The sequence below is a fragment of the Rana temporaria genome, chromosome 7 (genome assembly GCF_905171775.1).
Source record: "Rana temporaria chromosome 7, aRanTem1.1, whole genome shotgun sequence".
Lineage (NCBI taxonomy): Eukaryota > Metazoa > Chordata > Amphibia > Anura > Ranidae > Rana > Rana temporaria.
Window position 1 is genome coordinate 93,216,489 of NC_053495.1, and position 17,753 is coordinate 93,234,241.

At 42.4% G+C, this 17,753-nt stretch overlaps 1 protein-coding gene across 1 annotated transcript in view; it reads right to left on the minus strand.

Moving 5' to 3' along the window:
- The window catches only part of EP300 (E1A binding protein p300), a 97,621-nt gene that overhangs the window by 57,607 nt on the left and 22,261 nt on the right, over window positions 1-17,753 (minus strand). Inside the window, 9 exon segments of the mRNA XM_040361022.1 lie at window positions 1,079-1,192; window positions 1,195-1,249; window positions 2,878-2,995; window positions 6,623-6,760; window positions 8,072-8,165; window positions 11,858-12,103; window positions 13,350-13,463; window positions 15,338-15,623; window positions 16,803-16,970. Coding sequence (XP_040216956.1) covers window positions 1,079-1,192; window positions 1,195-1,249; window positions 2,878-2,995; window positions 6,623-6,760; window positions 8,072-8,165; window positions 11,858-12,103; window positions 13,350-13,463; window positions 15,338-15,623; window positions 16,803-16,970 — 1,333 coding nt within the window.

The window sequence follows — 17,753 nt, forward strand, 5'->3', positions numbered from 1 at the left end:
CCCATATGATGGGACAATCTACCTTTTAAATTATCTGAATGCTGATAACTCATGTATCTAAATGATGTTTGTGACCTAAAATGTATGGCTATAGCTGTGTCCTTGTCAGTTCTGATATTAGAAATGGGATCTCCCAGTCTGTCACACTTTTTCTTGGTTGTTCTGCCCACATATTAAATAGAACACTTAATACAGCAACATATTCTACATATTGTGTTAGGCAGTTCACAAGTTGTCTCATCTCATAAGAACTGCCATTGAACATGACCTGACCATATGTGGGTCCCCTGCGTGTTCGCAACTAGTACGACGAGTTGTGTATGACCAAATCAAACCAGATCTCTAAAGTGAATAGGCTGGAAGGAATAATGTTGCCTAAAGTCAGAGCCCTCCTGGCTAAATATTCGACTGCTTGTGCCAAGCCTATCTTGTAGTTCGGATCTCCATGCAAAATAGGTAAATATCTAGGGATAATGCGCTTGATACTATTGAATTGTTGACTATGATGGGTGGAGAAGATCACTTCTTATGAGTCAGCCTTGTGTAGCTCTCAATCTTTTAAAAGTTGTGTGGTGTAAAAACATGCTGGTCTCACTAAATGGCTTCTGCATCAAAAGTCCACAGGAGCAGTTGCATGTTAACCACATCAGCTCTAAAAAGGTTTTACCCCCTTCATGACCAAGCCATTTTTGCTACGTCTTTGGTTTAAAAAAAAAAAAAAAAAAAAACTCATCACAGTAAGTATATATATTAATTGGTTTGTGTGAAAGTTATAGCATCTACAAACTATGGTATGCATGTATGTATTCCATATATCAAAATATAAATAAAATCAATCCTGATGTACTGACGGCTAATCTAATTTATTTTCTAATGCAGCACACCACAATGCATATCTGCAGTGCAGCAGATTTGATCACTATTGTATTAGTGCACTGGGGTGCCATTTAAAATGAATGGCACTGCAACCCACTATAGCATGCTTGTTGGAATGTATTGCAGTAACGCAAGTTTACCATAATGCATAGGCTACTGATCTTTTATCATCATTGGTACCAAAAGCAAACACAAAACTTACTGGTAGATACGACAGGCTGTGTTGGGGCCACACTCAGGCCAAAATTAACAGGTGTAGAAGACATGCCTGAAGCACTTGGAACCAACTGCTTCTGCATCCGATTGCGCCGTTTTCTTCAAGCTCTTTTTGTATTTTATATATTTTCTCTGCAAGTAAATGGTAGTATTCAGCCTGAAGAAAAAAAAAAGCAATGGTTAGGAAACAGCAAACAAATTAAAGCAAAACACCCGTTATCCCTGTATTTTTTTCATTCCACTTGAGGTTTTGGCGTTTTATTCTTAAAGTGATATTAAGGCTCCCTCTGGTCTTCATGCCATATACCCCTCCACTTCGGATCGCTGTTGGCTATGCCATGCATGTCGAGGCACTTTATTGCACATCTGTTTGCAGTACCTGCTCATACTAACATATTATATTGGCAGCTAGTCCAGGACCTTCCAGTGTCTGCTCAATGCAGTTCTTCCCCCTCCATTTTAAAATGTTCCTTCTAGGTTTGCTCACTCCCAGGTTGCCCAGGCCTTCTGTTTCCAGGAGTGATGAGCACAGCACTGTAAACCAATTTTCTTCTTTGCCCCCTTTTTTTTTCTCTCCTCTGTTTAGTGGATGATTATTCAAGGCTCTTTGGTGAAATTAGGACCCAGTCCCTGGGAGTTGATCTGTTACTGGAGGTCTCATCGGGTTGGGCTCTCCTGCAGGGTTTTTATAATTGGACTGTTCAGAGTCACCTTTACATTATTAGGACACTTATTCTGTAAGCTCCCCCCTGATACTGTTGAAACATTTGAGCCTTATTGTTTTTTTGCTTTCTGTGTATTGGGCAGTTGTTGGCCTCATGCAATATTCACCGTATGCTACCAGTTTTCATTTATAATTTGGGAAAAACGAATATCAAAAATTGATAAAAAAAAAAAAGAAAAGCAAGGACACTCCTATGTTTACCACCATTTAAAAAATATGAAGATAGAATTAAATGTTCCGAGCTGGGGGTAAATATTTTGCATCCCCTAAGAAGTATGCAGGTGGAACCGGTCTGATTGAAACCTTATATATTGAGGGCTTTATATGCTCATTGCCATTGATTTATGTGGTGTCAATAAGGCTTCATGTACACGGGACGTTTTTTAAAAACCTCTCTTGAACGACTTGACAGATAACGTGTTTAAAACGTGTTTTGCTGCATGTAGCATGAATTAAAATAAATAAAAAAAATGAATATGAAATGAATTGACCAATATTATTACATAGGTAATACAGGATTTATATAGCACCAGTAGCCACAAATATTAGACACCCCCCCCTCTTTAGCAGCAAAAACAACACTACACTTTCCCAATCATGTGCAAATTAAATATTTAAAAAGTAGTATGGCCAAAGTGTCTTGACCTTAATTCTCTTCTGGTTCAAAGGAATGTACTTTATTTATGCACCACTCCCTCCACAGCCAGCCAATCCAGTGAGCACTGGATTGGCTGGAGACGGTGACTGTCACAGCTCTCTGCTCAATGAAGACTGAGAACTGAGCGATCAGCAGTCATGTGACTGATCAGTTCATGGCCTTAGAACCAGCAGGGGAAGGCTGTGGCATCCTACTGAGGTGACAATGTAGGCTTGCTTTTTGATATTAAAGAAGTGCGGGATATTATTTGCATATGGTTGCATTATTGAATTGAAATGGCATAAAAGAAAATATTTTTAGGACAAGACAAAGATCGTGATGCCATTCTTGGCATTATCGTAAGTAGGTACAACCATGAATATAATGTGAAAATCAGATGGAAAAAAGAGATTATAGTGCTTACCCTGCTATTAGCAGATTCATACATGTCACCTTCCACTTTCCGAGCATATGCTACAAGGTTCTCCATTCGTCGGTCTTTCAGCGCTGCTGGATCAGGTGTTGGAAATATGGCTTGAACACTTGTATATAAAAGAGAAAAACATTTTGCAAGTTTAATAAGTGGGTGAGCAATATTGATACTCCAATTCCTACATTTGAGGTACAGTACTTTAAAACACTAATCTATTAAAGTTAGGGATGTATTTTAGGTTTTTAAATCAGCACCAGGGACAGTGCTGTGGGCTATGACCAAGCGCTAAGGAAGCGTGAAACGTGTTGGTGATGCTGTTCCCCTCGACTGTTTTTGGACATGTTTTTATGAACTTGCTGAAATAAAGGCGATTTTACTGGACGTGCAGCCAACCAGAATTATTTTTGCTTATTAGGAAGAGTTTTTACATGAATGATAAAAGTGCCACGCACAGGTGTCTGCTCTGTTCCTTGAAAATGTAAATTTCTCTGCAAAAACAATCGCCCCCAACTCCCCATTCTTTGTGCGTCTGGTGTGCTGCGGGTTAATAGAAGTAGCTCCACCTGTCACAGACACGTATCAAAAATGCCCAATATGCCCGCTCCTTCCACCTCACTGCTCCATTCATAGAAGTAGTCAGACCTCTTATTTTCATGTCCTTTATTCATACACCGCTTTGCATTACAAGAACTGATCGCATAGCTTCTACGAATGCAGCAAGGGTTGCATGAGACACCTACTGGGGGTCAGCAGGTACGCTACCCCATAATTCCCCACATTCTATTAAGCATGCCTCAATTTTGGTAGTATACTTGAAGGCTGGATGATTCTGTTGATTAATAAAAAAATAATAATAATAATGTTGCCTGATCTCCTTGCTTTGTGGAATTTTTTCCTTGGCAACTTCACTGCTTGAGCTGGTCTCTATAGCAGCCACCTGGGATCAGCGTGTTTTTTTTTTTTTTTTTTTTTTTTGTAAGCACTACGTTTAGAAGTCATATTTAGACACCTTTGGACTGAACATGTGGGGCTAGCTTTAAATGAGTCCCTTGGGCACTGGGCTCTGAATTACAGCACTTTACAAACGAACATATTGTGTTAGTTAGCAGTAAAGCACTCTCCAGGTTGCTGCAGGTTCGCTCCACTCTCTGAAGACTCACTTAACAAACAAGGCCTGTCAGGCTGATGCACCAGGAGCTGTGTCACTATTTGCACCTTCCTACCATTACCAATTATGCTGTGGAAGGGGTTAAAGCTGAGATCAGCCACTGACTGGAGTGCCATGCACGCTCTGAGCTCTCCCCCATTCTTTAACCCCAAGGAAGGCACCATCCCTCTGCTGTTGGCACTTCTGATGCATGGTTTATGGTCGTTTTCCACTGATCGCTTACAGCAGGGGGTGTCAAATTGGCAGCCCTCCAGCTGTTGCGGAGCTACAAGTTCCACCATGCTTGCAACTGTCAGCTTTGCAATGCCTTATGAGACTTGTAGTTCCACAACAGCTGAGGGCTGCCAGTTTAACACCTGTGGCTTACAGTAACATCTGGTTACCGGAAATCCTCAACAGCTGTCATGTCCAATTTGAGACTTTTTTTTTTTAAGCCATTTGTTTGTGCATGTGATCCACCATTGCCAGGGGAGGGGATCCCCAGTGGGGTAATTCAGAGAATGCAGATCAGAATGAATGAAATTTGATTGTTAGGAACTAGGAGCCACTATAACCCCAGGTGATGTCTGTTCCTGTGGCTGTCTTTTTGTAGAAGTTTGCAGGAGTGCATACTGTGTGCCATTTCAGTAGAAAAGATGGGCATGAATGCATAATCCAGGCGGTGCGACAGTTAGCCCATCCTTCTGAGGTGTTTGAAAAGGAGAGAAAATGCTTCCACCAAGAAGCATTAGAGACAAAAAGTGAAGTGTGAACCGTACAGTGTACTACACAATGCATACCGTGTTATTAACTACTTCCTGTCTAGGGCTTAGTTTGCCGGGATGGCACGAATCATGTTCTCCTGCGATTGTGCGGTGTGCTCTGTGATCGCAGAGTCTGAGGACTCCAATGACAGCTGATCAATGGGTGTAAAAACGCATAAGGAGAGAAGAAAGCTGATAACTGGCTCATGTTAAAGGACATCGGCACTGATTGTCCATGCAGCTCCACAGTGCTGCCAATCAGTGCCACCCATCAGTGCAGCCTCATGAGCAGTAGGGATGAGCTCCGGCGTGTTCGCACAGTCCACGTGCAGAACCCGCCAGGAAGTCTGCATGGCACTGCGCTAATCAAAGGCAGGAAGAAATTGTCCCGATGCTCGGCTGCAGAGATCGGGAAATGTCTCCCTGCCTGTGGTTAGCGAATCGCCGTTCAGACTTCCTGGCGGGCTCTGCATGTGGACTGTGCGAACACGCCGGAGCTCATTCCTATTTAGCACACATCAGTGAAGGAGAAAAATAACCCGTTTGCAAAAATTTTATAAGCAATTTTCTTAATTGTTTTTTGGTCATTTTTGTTTGTTTAGCAAAAAATGAAAACCCCAGTGGCGAAAAAGTTTCATATGGGTACAGTGTTGCATGATCGCCCAATTGTCAAAGTGACAGCGCTGAAAGCTGAAAATTGGCCTGGGCAGGAAGGGGGTAAAAGTGCCCAGTAGGCAAGTGGTTAAAATTCAGGAACTGGTGCCAACATACTTGGAAAACCTGTCCTGCCTTATTGATTGCAATGGGCCTACTAAGGGTTGAGGCTTTGCCAGTCACGTAGGGCATACCGCTGAAGGGGTCTCCAGAGTCTGGGATACATAAAAACGAACCACAGCCCTGGACCTACATCGCACCCAGTGACCAACTACACAAGTTTCTTTACATTCCAAGGTGAGCACCGAACACCCAAGTACTTTTTCAGAAGTGAATAGGTCCATTACCTAAGGACACTGAATGTGGGCACCGAATGGACAGGGTTACACTAGCGCTGGCTCCAGCACGTTTTTCCCAGTGTCCAATAATCTGAAGGTAGTCTGCATATAACCCATGGTATCTGAACACAATTACTATGTTCTGTATGATGAAGACTTACATTTTCTGTGGTCAGCAGATTTTCTTTTAAACAGCTGGTGGTAGATCATTCTGTATTTTTTTTTAGGGTCTTGATCCAGCAGAACTGTAGAGAGATGCCACACCACTGCCTAAAGTGGGACACAAACTAAATAAACTGAGCTTACTTTACGCATTCTGCTCAGGGGTACAGCCAATGGGTGGAGTTGTAGCTTTGACTTTAACCTGCTAAGATAAATTTAGAGCATTCCTTGACTATAACTGCTTCATTTATACCCCAGTGAAGATTCACGGCATTTTAGGAGGCATTAAGCTCCCACTTTCCCCCGGGGCTCCGCAAGGAAGATCACCTCTCCCCCCCGGGTACCTAGTTTTGAAACGTACCCAGCTCTCACTTCTGCCCGGGACGCCTAGGCTGCCCCTCCTTCCCTTCATTTTTCTGGAACACGTCACAGGTCCCAGAAGATTGCACAGGCATTCAGGATGCGCAGTACGACTTGCGCAGTGCCTACTCAGCTGTGAAGCCGCAAGCTGTCACAGCTGGATTCCCACAATAGTGATGCTGGCGCAGCAGGGGAAAGGGAGAAAAGCGAGGCTTCAGGGGAGACTTAATAAAACACAGAAACAGGCGGAACTCTGCTTTGATGATGCAACAATTTTAACAAGGATAGTAATAAAGGCATTCACTGCTTACAGTTTATGAACAAGATGGTTTCTCAGGTCCTGGGTAATATCCTCATGCCAGGGTTTCCGGCCTCCAACATTAGACGGTGGGTTTGCAACTGGAATTGATCCTAGCTTGGAAGTACTCCCACCATCACCAATCATAGAACTAAAACAATGCAAACATGAAAGATAATAAGCATTGGCAACTTGGTGCTAAATTTATCAAACACTCTGATGCTACAGTTTATGAACACTTCTTAAAAAATCTAAAATACACAAATTAAAATGTCTTCTTCCTTGGAAAAACCTACTAACTTGTAAAACACAAAAAAAAAAAAAAAAAAAAAAAAAAAAGCATAGCAACTTATGGTAATTTATATTATTTAACCTCCCACCTGCCGTATAGACAAATGACAGCAGCAGGGTGGCTCTCTCGTTCAGGGGAGTATGTCACACGCCATCAGGTCGCACTTGCGAAGCGATCATTGGCGCGGTGTGTCCCTGGGACACGGTGCATCCCCGATCTCAGTAGAGATGACTGACGTGCATCTTTACCTATGTGATCAGCTGTATCCAATGTGATCAGCTGTATCCAATCACAGCTGATCACACTTAATCAAGGAAATACCAATTATCGGCTTTCCTCACCGACAGGGTGGGAAAAGAGCCAATCAGCAGCATTTCCTCACAGGATAGACCTGTACAGATAAGCAGGGCTGCCAGCCAGCAGGGATCTCTAAATTTTTCATCCCTGGTTCCCTGTGTACAGTCAAATCAAACCATTGGCCGGAGACATGCCAGCCAGGAGTACAGGTATGTTACTATGCCTATAGTGGGCCACTCATTCTCAGTACAATGCAGGTGTGGTTAAAGAGCAACTTCTACCTTCTGTTAGTCTGGAGAAATGGCAATTTGCGTTCATGTGCCAAGTGAATCTGTACAGGACTGGTTTTAGAATTATCAATCAGCTGCTGCATCTGCAGGGCTCTGAGGAAAAAGGAACAGAGAACAGTGGGCGGTGTCCGTGTCCACTCTGCATAAGCGAAGTGAACACGGACCTCTTCATCCGCCTGCTCTTTGGGGATCAGCGGAGTGATCCCCTGCTGAGCTGGGGGACTCCAGTGAAAGGGGCCTTACACTTGCCTGAAATCTTACAAAAGGATCATCTGCTGCAAAAAACAATCTCCATGTCATCCATTGCCCAACCTAGGGAGGACATTCCTCATAATGCAAAAAAAAAAAAAAAAAATCACACTGCAGCTAGGCAAGCCAGTTTTCGAGCAACTATGTTCTTTCTCAAGCCATAATTGTGGCATGGTTACCTGAAAGCTTTCTTGATGAGCTGCAATGGAATGATTTTTGTAATGGATGTAAATTATAAAAGAAAACGTTTTTCATTTTCACATTGCATCCCTTTGTTGATTTTATTTAAAAACGCTGTTCACACAGCAGCCATTTTGAGAACAGGTAAACTTACTTTTGAGAGTTAATGCCTAAATGTAGCACAGAATCAGGAAGCAAATTAGAGCTCTGCACATCAATTCCACCATTGACATCCATTGAATTTACATCTGCACAAAAGGAAAAAAGAAAGAAAACAGTTATAAAAATGAAAAAAAAAAAAAAAAAATATTTAACCTGGCGAGCAAAATTATTTTTCCTAGTAATCTTCCGGGGATGTCATGAAAGATTACCAAAAATGTATATTTGGTGGAACAGCCACATGGAGGACTTCCTGCTCTATAGATTGAACTAAATGGAAAGAATATCCTATCAATAGGTGTGGAAAAAAAAAGGGCTGGGTCACAGCCGTTTTACAGATCTTTTCAGGAGAGGCACCCGTTCTTTCTGCTCAACCAGTGGCCAAAGCCGAATGTTTATACAAAGTAACGGGGAATACAGGTCCATGGTCTTGTGGCTCGATATGGTGGGAAAATAAGGTGACGTGAGCCCAAAGAACAGTGCATTAAAGCCTCTTCATGGGTGCTCAACCTGTGGCTCTCCAGCTGTTTCAGAACTACAATTCCCATGAGGCATTGCAAGCTACTGACTGTTACAAGCATGACTCCCAAAGGCAGAGGCATGATGGGACTTGAAGTTCTGCAACAGCTGGAGAGCCACAGGTTGAGCACCCATGCTAGCTGAAGGCATTGGAAACATCCAAAAGGCAATGCATACCCTTCAATGTGTAATTTATGCAAGCCAATTTCTTCATCATTTAATAGTTTGCTACACAACAGGTGAAAGGTAATCCTGAAAACTCCAAAATTAGAATGCCACCATAAAGAGGAACCAACTATGGAATCCGTGCCAAAAAAAAGGCAAGCAGATGGAAAAGAACTAGCTGCCAGCATTACCTGTGGGCTTGCACAGCTGTCCCCCCCCCCCCCCCCATATTACTTACCATGGCCACCTCCTTTTTCAGTTTTCACTGCCATCTCCTTCCCTCTAATTAGAACCCCAAACATTATATATATTTTTTATTCTAACACCCTAGAGAATAAAATGGCGATCGTTGCAATACTGTGTCACGCCGTATTTGCGCAGCGGTCTTACAAACGCACTTTTTTTGGGGGGGGGGGGGGGAATACACCTTTTTAAATGAAAAAAAAACAGATCAGTAAAGTTATCCCAATTTTTCTTATATTGTGAAAGATAAATGATACGCCGAGTAAATTGATACCCAACATGTCACGCTTCAAAATTGCATCCGCTCGTGGAATGCTGACAAACTTTTACCCTTTAAAATCTCCATAGGCGACGTTTAAAAAAATTCTACAGGTTGCATGTTTTGAGTTACAGAGGTGGTCTAGAGCTAGAATTATTTCTCTCGCTCCAACGATCGCTGCGATACCTCACATGTGTGGTTTGAATACCGTCTACATATGCGGGCACTACTCACGTATGTGTTCGCTTCTTCGCACAAGCTCGACGGGGCGCGTTTTCTGGCTCCTAACTTTTTTAGCTGGCTCTTTGATTCAAGCAAATTTGTCAAACCCTGCTTTACCCGTTGTCACTATCACCCTCTAAATGTGCTTTCAGCCAAGAAAGCTATAAATTTCAGGGTACATGCCCCACAAGCTGTGGCTTGAAGCTAGAAAAAAAGACTTCAAATCATAAATCTGTTTAATACCAGAGACAAGATGGAACTTAAACAGGTGGTATTTCGCAGTAAGGCAGAATACTCATGAAATTTAAATCTGTACTTAACACAGGCCTCAGAACTCTCCATGAGTAACAGGAGGGAGGAATTGTTGTAAATGTCATACTGGTACAAAAGTAAATAAGGTCAATAAAGGACCAGGAACTACTGGGGAACGGTTTTAAAATCCTCAGGTTTCTTGTCCTTGGAGGAACTCTCAATTTCCTTTGCTGTACTAGAAGATGATTGGAATGACAGCAAATCAAAATTAATCACACACAGGTAATATAGTTTATACTAATCTGTCATTCCGGATCCATCTCTGGCTGCAGCATCCAGATCTACTCCAATTTGCATTTCTGACTATATCAACTTCTAAAGTTATCATAGTAACTGCTAGACACATTAGCAGCTGCAATGTTCACAGGGTAGTAGGGTTTTCCCATATAACAAAAGGCTTTAAAAAAAGTTTAAATGTCTTATCTGTATAAATCCTTTTCTTGAAGTACAGCACAAGACACAGGCATAGCCTTCCACCACTGGGTTATATGTTGCTGCCTTCAGGGAAATGAACACTTACAAAGCAGACCTGTAATAACCACCATATAACCCCTCCCACCCCAGAAACTCTCAGGTTCTTAGAGGGCAGCGTCCTGTGTTCAGTACAGAGGGCAGCGTCCTGTGTTCAGTACAGAGGGCAGCGTCCTGTGTTCAGTACAGAGGGCAGCGTCCTGTGTTCAGTACAGAGGGCAGCGTCCTGTGTTCAGTACAGAGGGCAGCGTCCTGTGTTCAGTACAGAGGGCAGCGTCCTGTGTTCAGTACAGAGGGCAGCGTCCTGTGTTCAGTACAGAGGGCAGCGTCCTGTGTTCAGTACAGAGGGCAGCGTCCTGTGTTCAGTACAGAGGGCAGCGTCCTGTGTTCAGTACAGAGGGCAGCGTCCTGTGTTCAGTACAGAGGGCAGCGTCCTGTGTTCAGTACAGAGGGCAGCGTCCTGTGTTCAGTACAGAGGGCAGCGTCCTGTGTTCAGTACAGAGGGCAGCGTCCTGTGTTCAGTACAGAGGGCAGCGTCCTGTGTTCAGTACAGAGGGCAGCGTCCTGTGTTCAGTACAGAGGGCAGCGTCCTGTGTTCAGTACAGAGGGCAGCGTCCTGTGTTCAGTACAGAGGGCAGCGTCCTGTGTTCAGTACAGAGGGCAGCGTCCTGTGTTCAGTACAGAGGGCAGCGTCCTGTGTTCAGTACAGAGGGCAGCGTCCTGTGTTCAGTACAGAGGGCAGCGTCCTGTGTTCAGTACAGAGGGCAGCGTCCTGTGTTCAGTACAGAGGGCAGCGTCCTGTGTTCAGTACAGAGGGCAGCGTCCTGTGTTCAGTACAGAGGGCAGCGTCCTGTGTTCAGTACAGAGGGCAGCGTCCTGTGTTCAGTACAGAGGGCAGCGTCCTGTGTTCAGTACAGAGGGCAGCGTCCTGTGTTCAGTACAGAGGGCAGCGTCCTGTGTTCAGTACAGAGGGCAGCGTCCTGTGTTCAGTACAGAGGGCAGCGTCCTGTGTTCAGTACAGAGGGCAGCGTCCTGTGTTCAGTACAGAGGGCAGCGTCCTGTGTTCAGTACAGAGGGCAGCGTCCTGTGTTCAGTACAGAGGGCAGCGTCCTGTGTTCAGTACAGAGGGCAGCGTCCTGTGTTCAGTACCTGGCACATTGCTCTATTGCCCCCTTTGTTTGAGATCTGCAATAACAGTGAGGGGGTTCAACGGTGTAACATAGCTGCATTGGAAGGTATCAAAAGCCTTATGGCGAGTAGCCTCAGAAGGTATTGAAAGCCTGTGTCCCCACAAAATCTAAGAGCAGCAAAAGTAGAGCGCTACTATTCCCTACAGCTCTGCATTGCCAGTGTCTAAAAACTTGAAAGTATCAGCATACATACCATTGGTCCAAGACTATGCCTGCGTTTTGCATTGTACAATTAAGAAACTTATTCTGAAAAAGCAATGGTAGGCAGATCTCCAAATAGCCAAATTTTGTGCTACCAGTAGTAAGCAGGCATCTTAAAAAGGTGAAAAATGGTTCAATCATGGGGAATTAAATTTGGGATTTTCAATTACATTACACAATCAGAAGTAAAAATACTTACTTGAGTTCATAGAGCGAACAGTCTGGATTGACTGCCCTGGATGAGGGCCCTTAGCTTGTGTATGGGATTGAGACTGCATCTGGTTCCCCTGATATGGCAATCCCAGAGCTGCATAAGCCCTTTCAATAGAGCTAGGATCAATCTGGCTATTAGAATTAATGGAGGGTGTTGACTGTTGGTTCACATTGCCAGCGGTACTCACAGTCCCTGTAGATCCTACAGGTAGTGGTGGGCTACCAAACAAAGCTGTAAAGAAAAATTGACATTAAAAACGTAGATGCATAATATGAGCAGTTGTATCCATTAATCTGTATATCCCGTTTTCAATTATAGGAATAGTACTCAATTGTGCGATTGCAAGAGAAGAACATACATAATCATATTTTAGAGATAGCGAGATATAGATCCCCATCTCATCACCTCCTGGTCCTGCTCTGTGCTTCCCTTTTAGTAGAAGTTAAATACCACCCTATTAGTAGCTTAGCACCTCTGGCACACAGCGATGCAGTCTGCCTTTAGGGATAGATACCAAGCATCTCAGATTCTGCAGCACAGAGCCGGGAATTTGAACCCTGTCCATGTCTCGCAGGCCATTCTGTAGAACCCGATTTGGACATTGCCAAGTTGCAGTGGGATGTTGGGTGCTATAATGCCCTCTGCGTTCCAGCACTTGCATATTGTTACTGTTTGGCGGACTGATCTCTGCCCAAACAATACAAATGCCCAACATCATTCTGGAGGGAGGCAGTGAGGCACTTAAAAACACTGACCACCATTTCTAGGGGGATTACATTTCATGATCTCGCAGCAATGACTGCCAATTCAAGGAGGTACATTTCATTGCCACTGACCATTAATCGAGAGGATACAGGACGTAATACAGAATTCTGCAAGAGCAGAATTGTACAGGGTTCAGATATCAACCCTTACTGCCAGGACAGGAGCAGTCTGGGGAGGAGATAGGGGGCGATTAAATCAAGCACTTCACACTGATCCTAGAGTGTTAACTTGCAAAATAAAAAGTTGTTTGGGCTGCCAGATTAGTCCTTAGCAACCAATGACGTCATTGGTCGGTACAACGCAGGCAGGTGGCCCACAAAGTGCACTCAAATGCTGCAGCCCTATTTACTTCTATAAGTGAGCGGGACGCATGGCAGTCCCCAGATGTATGCAGTTCACCCATTCAATAAACTCTACACATAGAGTACTTGCGTGCAATTCCGTTTTAGAAAGGTGATGTCATGTTTCCCAAAGTGTAAATACCCAAAGCTTTACCAATTCTTAAATTTAAAATTTATTAAACACATTTTTAATAGTAAACATCAGCCTTGTGGACAAGGTCTTTCAAAATTAACTGCACCCATACATGTAAAACATCAGCCCAGGGAGGTACACAGTGCAAAACTATACAATTTTTAATAACTCTGGGAGGAAATACACAACTTTTCTGCTACATACCGGTACAACATAAATATAACTAATATATACATACATTGTTGGTTACGCTTATCCCCAGCATTCTTCAGCGGTAAACAAACAGGACAGTCATGTCGTGTACAGTTCTTCCAGTGAGAAATTATCTGGCGTGAAGAGGCACAGTGTGCAACTAAAACCACAACAAAAAAACAAAATCATGTTGAAATCAAAACCCCTGTCAGACACGTACATACAAACAGCATTTTTCAACTGTGGAATCACAAGATTATATTGGAGCATAGATTAAAATAACACAACACAATATGAACTTACTTTACATTTTACAACTTTATTTATTTTTATAGAAGGTGTAAGATACACTTTCCATAACTTGCATCAGAAGCAGATTTGGAGTTGGTTCTTCTAGCATGACTATACGTTGACCCATTATACAAATATACAGATTTGTTTTCAATACCATCTAGTGGAGCACAGGAACACTGACAATTTCATAGTTCACTAATGGTTTAAGAGCCAGTTCACACCAGATGCAGTTCCGTTCAGTTTCCATGGTTTTTTTTTCCTGCACAGAATGCATGCACAGCGTTTTCCATGTATTCAAATAGCTCTAATTCACACCATGCAGTCAGTTGCCACACCGGAAACTGACAGCATGGTGTGAACTAGAGCCATTGGAATACATGGAAAACATTGTGCATGCATTTTTAGTGCAGACAAAATGCACACAAAAAAATGTACGGAACTGCGTCTGGTGTGAACTGGCCCTTAAAAGCTGAACTCCAGGGATCCAGATACTTTGTAAAACACACATGCCACCTTGTGGATACATCTCCTTAAAAAAGCGTCCTTTTTTCCCCACAAATAGAGATTTATTTTGGTGGTATTTGATCACCTCTGCGGTTTTTAGTTTTTGCACTATAAACAAAATAGAGCGACAATTTAAAAAGAAAAAAAAAAATGAATATTTTTTACTATAATAAATATCCCGCAAAATATATATATATATATATATATATATATATATATATATATATATATATATATATATATATATATATATATATATATATATATTTTTCCTCAGTTTAGGCCGATACGCATTCTTCTACATATTTTTCGTAAAGAAAAAAAAAAAAAAAAAAAACAATCGCAATAAACGTTTATTGATTGGTTTGCGCAAAAGTTATAGCGTTTACAAAATAGGGGGTAGTTTTATGGCATTTTTATTACCATTTTTTTGTTTTTACTAGTAATGGCGGCGATCAGCGATTTTTTTTTGGTATTGCGACATTATGGCGGACACTTCACACATTTTTGGGACCATTGGCATTTTTATAGCGATCAATGCTATAAAAATGCATTAGATTACTATAAAAATGCCACTGTCAGGGAAGGGGTTAACACTAGGGGGCGGGGAAGGGGTTAAGTATGTTCCCTGGGTGTGTTCTAACTGTAGGAGGGGTGGAATCACTAGGGGAAATGACTGATCGCTGTTCATACATTGTATGAACAGACGGTCAGACATTTCTCCCCTGACAGGACCGGGAGCTTTACACACACAGCTCCCAGTTCTCGCTCTGTAACGAGCGATCGCGGGTGCCCGGCGGTGATCGCACAAGCGCCCCTAGTGGTTGCTTCAGGGAACGACGTATAGCTACGGGCTCTTGCACAGGGGAACCGACCTGCTGCCGTACAACTGCGACGGCTGGTCGGCAAGTAGTTAAGGTTACAGGAACCCGCACACCAAACCTTCTGGCCTAAGCTCCTAAAGTTGCAGAGTTAATGCAGCTTTTAGGCCTGCCCCTCTTCCTTTAATACGAGTTGGCGGTGATTCATAAGGAATACACACGCGTGTTGAGAAGGGTATTGTTCTTGCACTCATCTCACTGATGTGATTTTATGTATTCGTGATTTCAGTATAGTGTTTTTAATCTGTATGGTTTAATGCTCGGATATTTAAAAGAAGCATAAATTAAAGTGAAAGGTAAGGAAGGGAACAAAAAAAATGAAATATTTCACATAAAAGAATCGGATAAAACATACCTTGGCATGTCTTTCCAGCCTGGCAGTGGGTCATGTGGTTCAGCACATTCTTCATGGTACGACAATGAGGTAAGTTGCACTGGCGCACCTCACCACTGGCTTGTTCTCTTCTCTGGCACTTATGAGCATGTAATAAAAGAACCAATTGCTGCTGGATCAGCTTTCGCTTTTCTGGATCTGCTGTAGGTGCTCCAGAACCAATTCCTTGCTGAGCACTAGGACCCATACTCTGAGGGCTAGCAGAAACAATGTTGGCTTGGGGAATCTGAGCAGATGACTGTTGATCCTGAAGGGTTAGAAAAAGACAACATGGGTTAGTGTTAAAGTCTTCTATGAATAAATTCGAGGGATGAGCTTTATGTTCGACTCGAACATACACAGTTAAGGAGATATTTTCACAAAAACGGACACCGATGTCTATGGCGCATTGTGTGACATTTTCGTGAATGGTACATTTGGGGGGTTAATGCCGTATTTCCACGCATGCGCGGGGGGATCTGCCAGTCCTGTGCGCATGCGTGACGTCATCGCCGCTCCGGTCAATCACAGCGCCAGAGCGGCGATAACAGGAAGATCTGAGGAGACATGGCGGCGGAGGGCATGGAGGGGAACTTCGGGGGCTTCGATCTCAGGTAAGTCAATCATAATGAGCTAGTATGCTATGCATACTAGTCATTATGACTTTCTCTTGCAGGGTTTTTGTTTTGTTTTTTAAAACTGAATGAGGGTTTACTTCCTCTTTAAGTGGTTAAACAGCAAACCTTTTTCTGAAAGTAATGACTGTGCGCGAAACCTGTAGATAGAAAATGTATTTTAAAAGGCCTAAATAATGTAATTTCATTGCTCAGTCTGTAAATGAATACAAGGATATCTAATAACCTCCAGTTAAGGGGCTCAAAGACTCAAAGTCCTGAATCCATTAGTATGGAAGCCAGGAAACTTGTATTTTTTGTTTTGAAGGGAGAGGTCAGCAATAGCAAGCTTCTCATTTCCCCACTATAGGTTTCCTCTACCAGCTCTGTAAAGCCTCATACACACTATCGGACTTCCATCTGAGTTTTGCGTGGAATTTACTCCAGAGGGCGTTGTCTGAACTTGTTATGCATACACACGGTACACACTTTTTCAGCCAACAAACACGACTGTAGTGACGTAATAGACGTACTACTTTTTTTTTGCTTTTTACCGCCGCCCTTTGGGCAAATTCTGCTATTGTTGTCTGAACTTTAGCATTGGTTCCGAGCATGTTTGTTTGTATTTTGGTCTTGTGTACACACGATCGGATTTGCTCCATCGGACATTTGTTGTCAGAAAGCTTGTCTGTTTTCACAGCGAACATTTGTCTTATGAAAAAGCAAAAAAGTTTGTCCTATGGAGCGTACACGCGGTGGGATTGTCTGCAAAAATAGATCTGTTGGAGGTTTGTAAAAAAGTCTGATCGTGTGTATGGGCCTTTTATACTCACCATGTTTGTCAAGTTAGTTCCAGGTTTCTTTTCCAGTGAAAACTCTGAAACATTCCGTAGAGCAGCTTTGTTCTGCATTTGCAAACTAATCCCTGTAGTTCCCTCCTGTGGACATGAATTCTGTCCATACGATGCCCCATATGGATTAGAATTGTTCATTATTCCAAGCTAGAAAGAGAAAAACAATTAAAATAGATAAAAACTAAGTGCAAAATCAACATAAAAATGTAATTATATATTTAAACAAAAAAAAAAAAAAAAAAAAAACATGCTATTTAAAAATTGCAAATAATTCCACAGAGACACCAAAAAAAACGCAAAAAGATCGCTTTTGTTCCCCCCCCCCCCCCTCTAAAAAGGATAGTTTCCTAGCAGTCTCTAGAATGATCAATGCACATAAAAGATATGCCACAATTGTTAGAGGATGTTCACATTAGAATACACCATCTATTGATGTATATGCATCTTCGATGCATTTAGGAAACTTATTTTAAATAGCTTGATTGTCTAAATGGTCAGGTCAATGATTAGCATTCCAAGTTTCTATATACGGATCCCAATTATACTGCATTGACACCTGTAGGCTGAAATGCCTAGTTTTTCTAGCTTTTTTCGTGTACAAGAGATCAACCCAATTACTGTTAACCTTAAAGTGGATATAAACCCACATTTTATTTTTTATTTATTTTTTATGTCACAATGTAGAGAATAAGATTTCCTATCATATCATATGTGCCCAGTCTTGCCACACAGAGTTATTCCAGCTCTGAGCAATCCTCTTTATTGTTCAGTGAAATAAAACAGACTTGCAGATAAAAACCAAAGTCCTTGCTTGAGTGACAGGTTATTTACATATATTGTGCACTAGCTTGCAGACATGCACAACTTCTGTAAAAAGTGCTCTCCTCTCCTTCCTGTGTTTTGATTAAATGTTTCCAAAATATGGGGTGA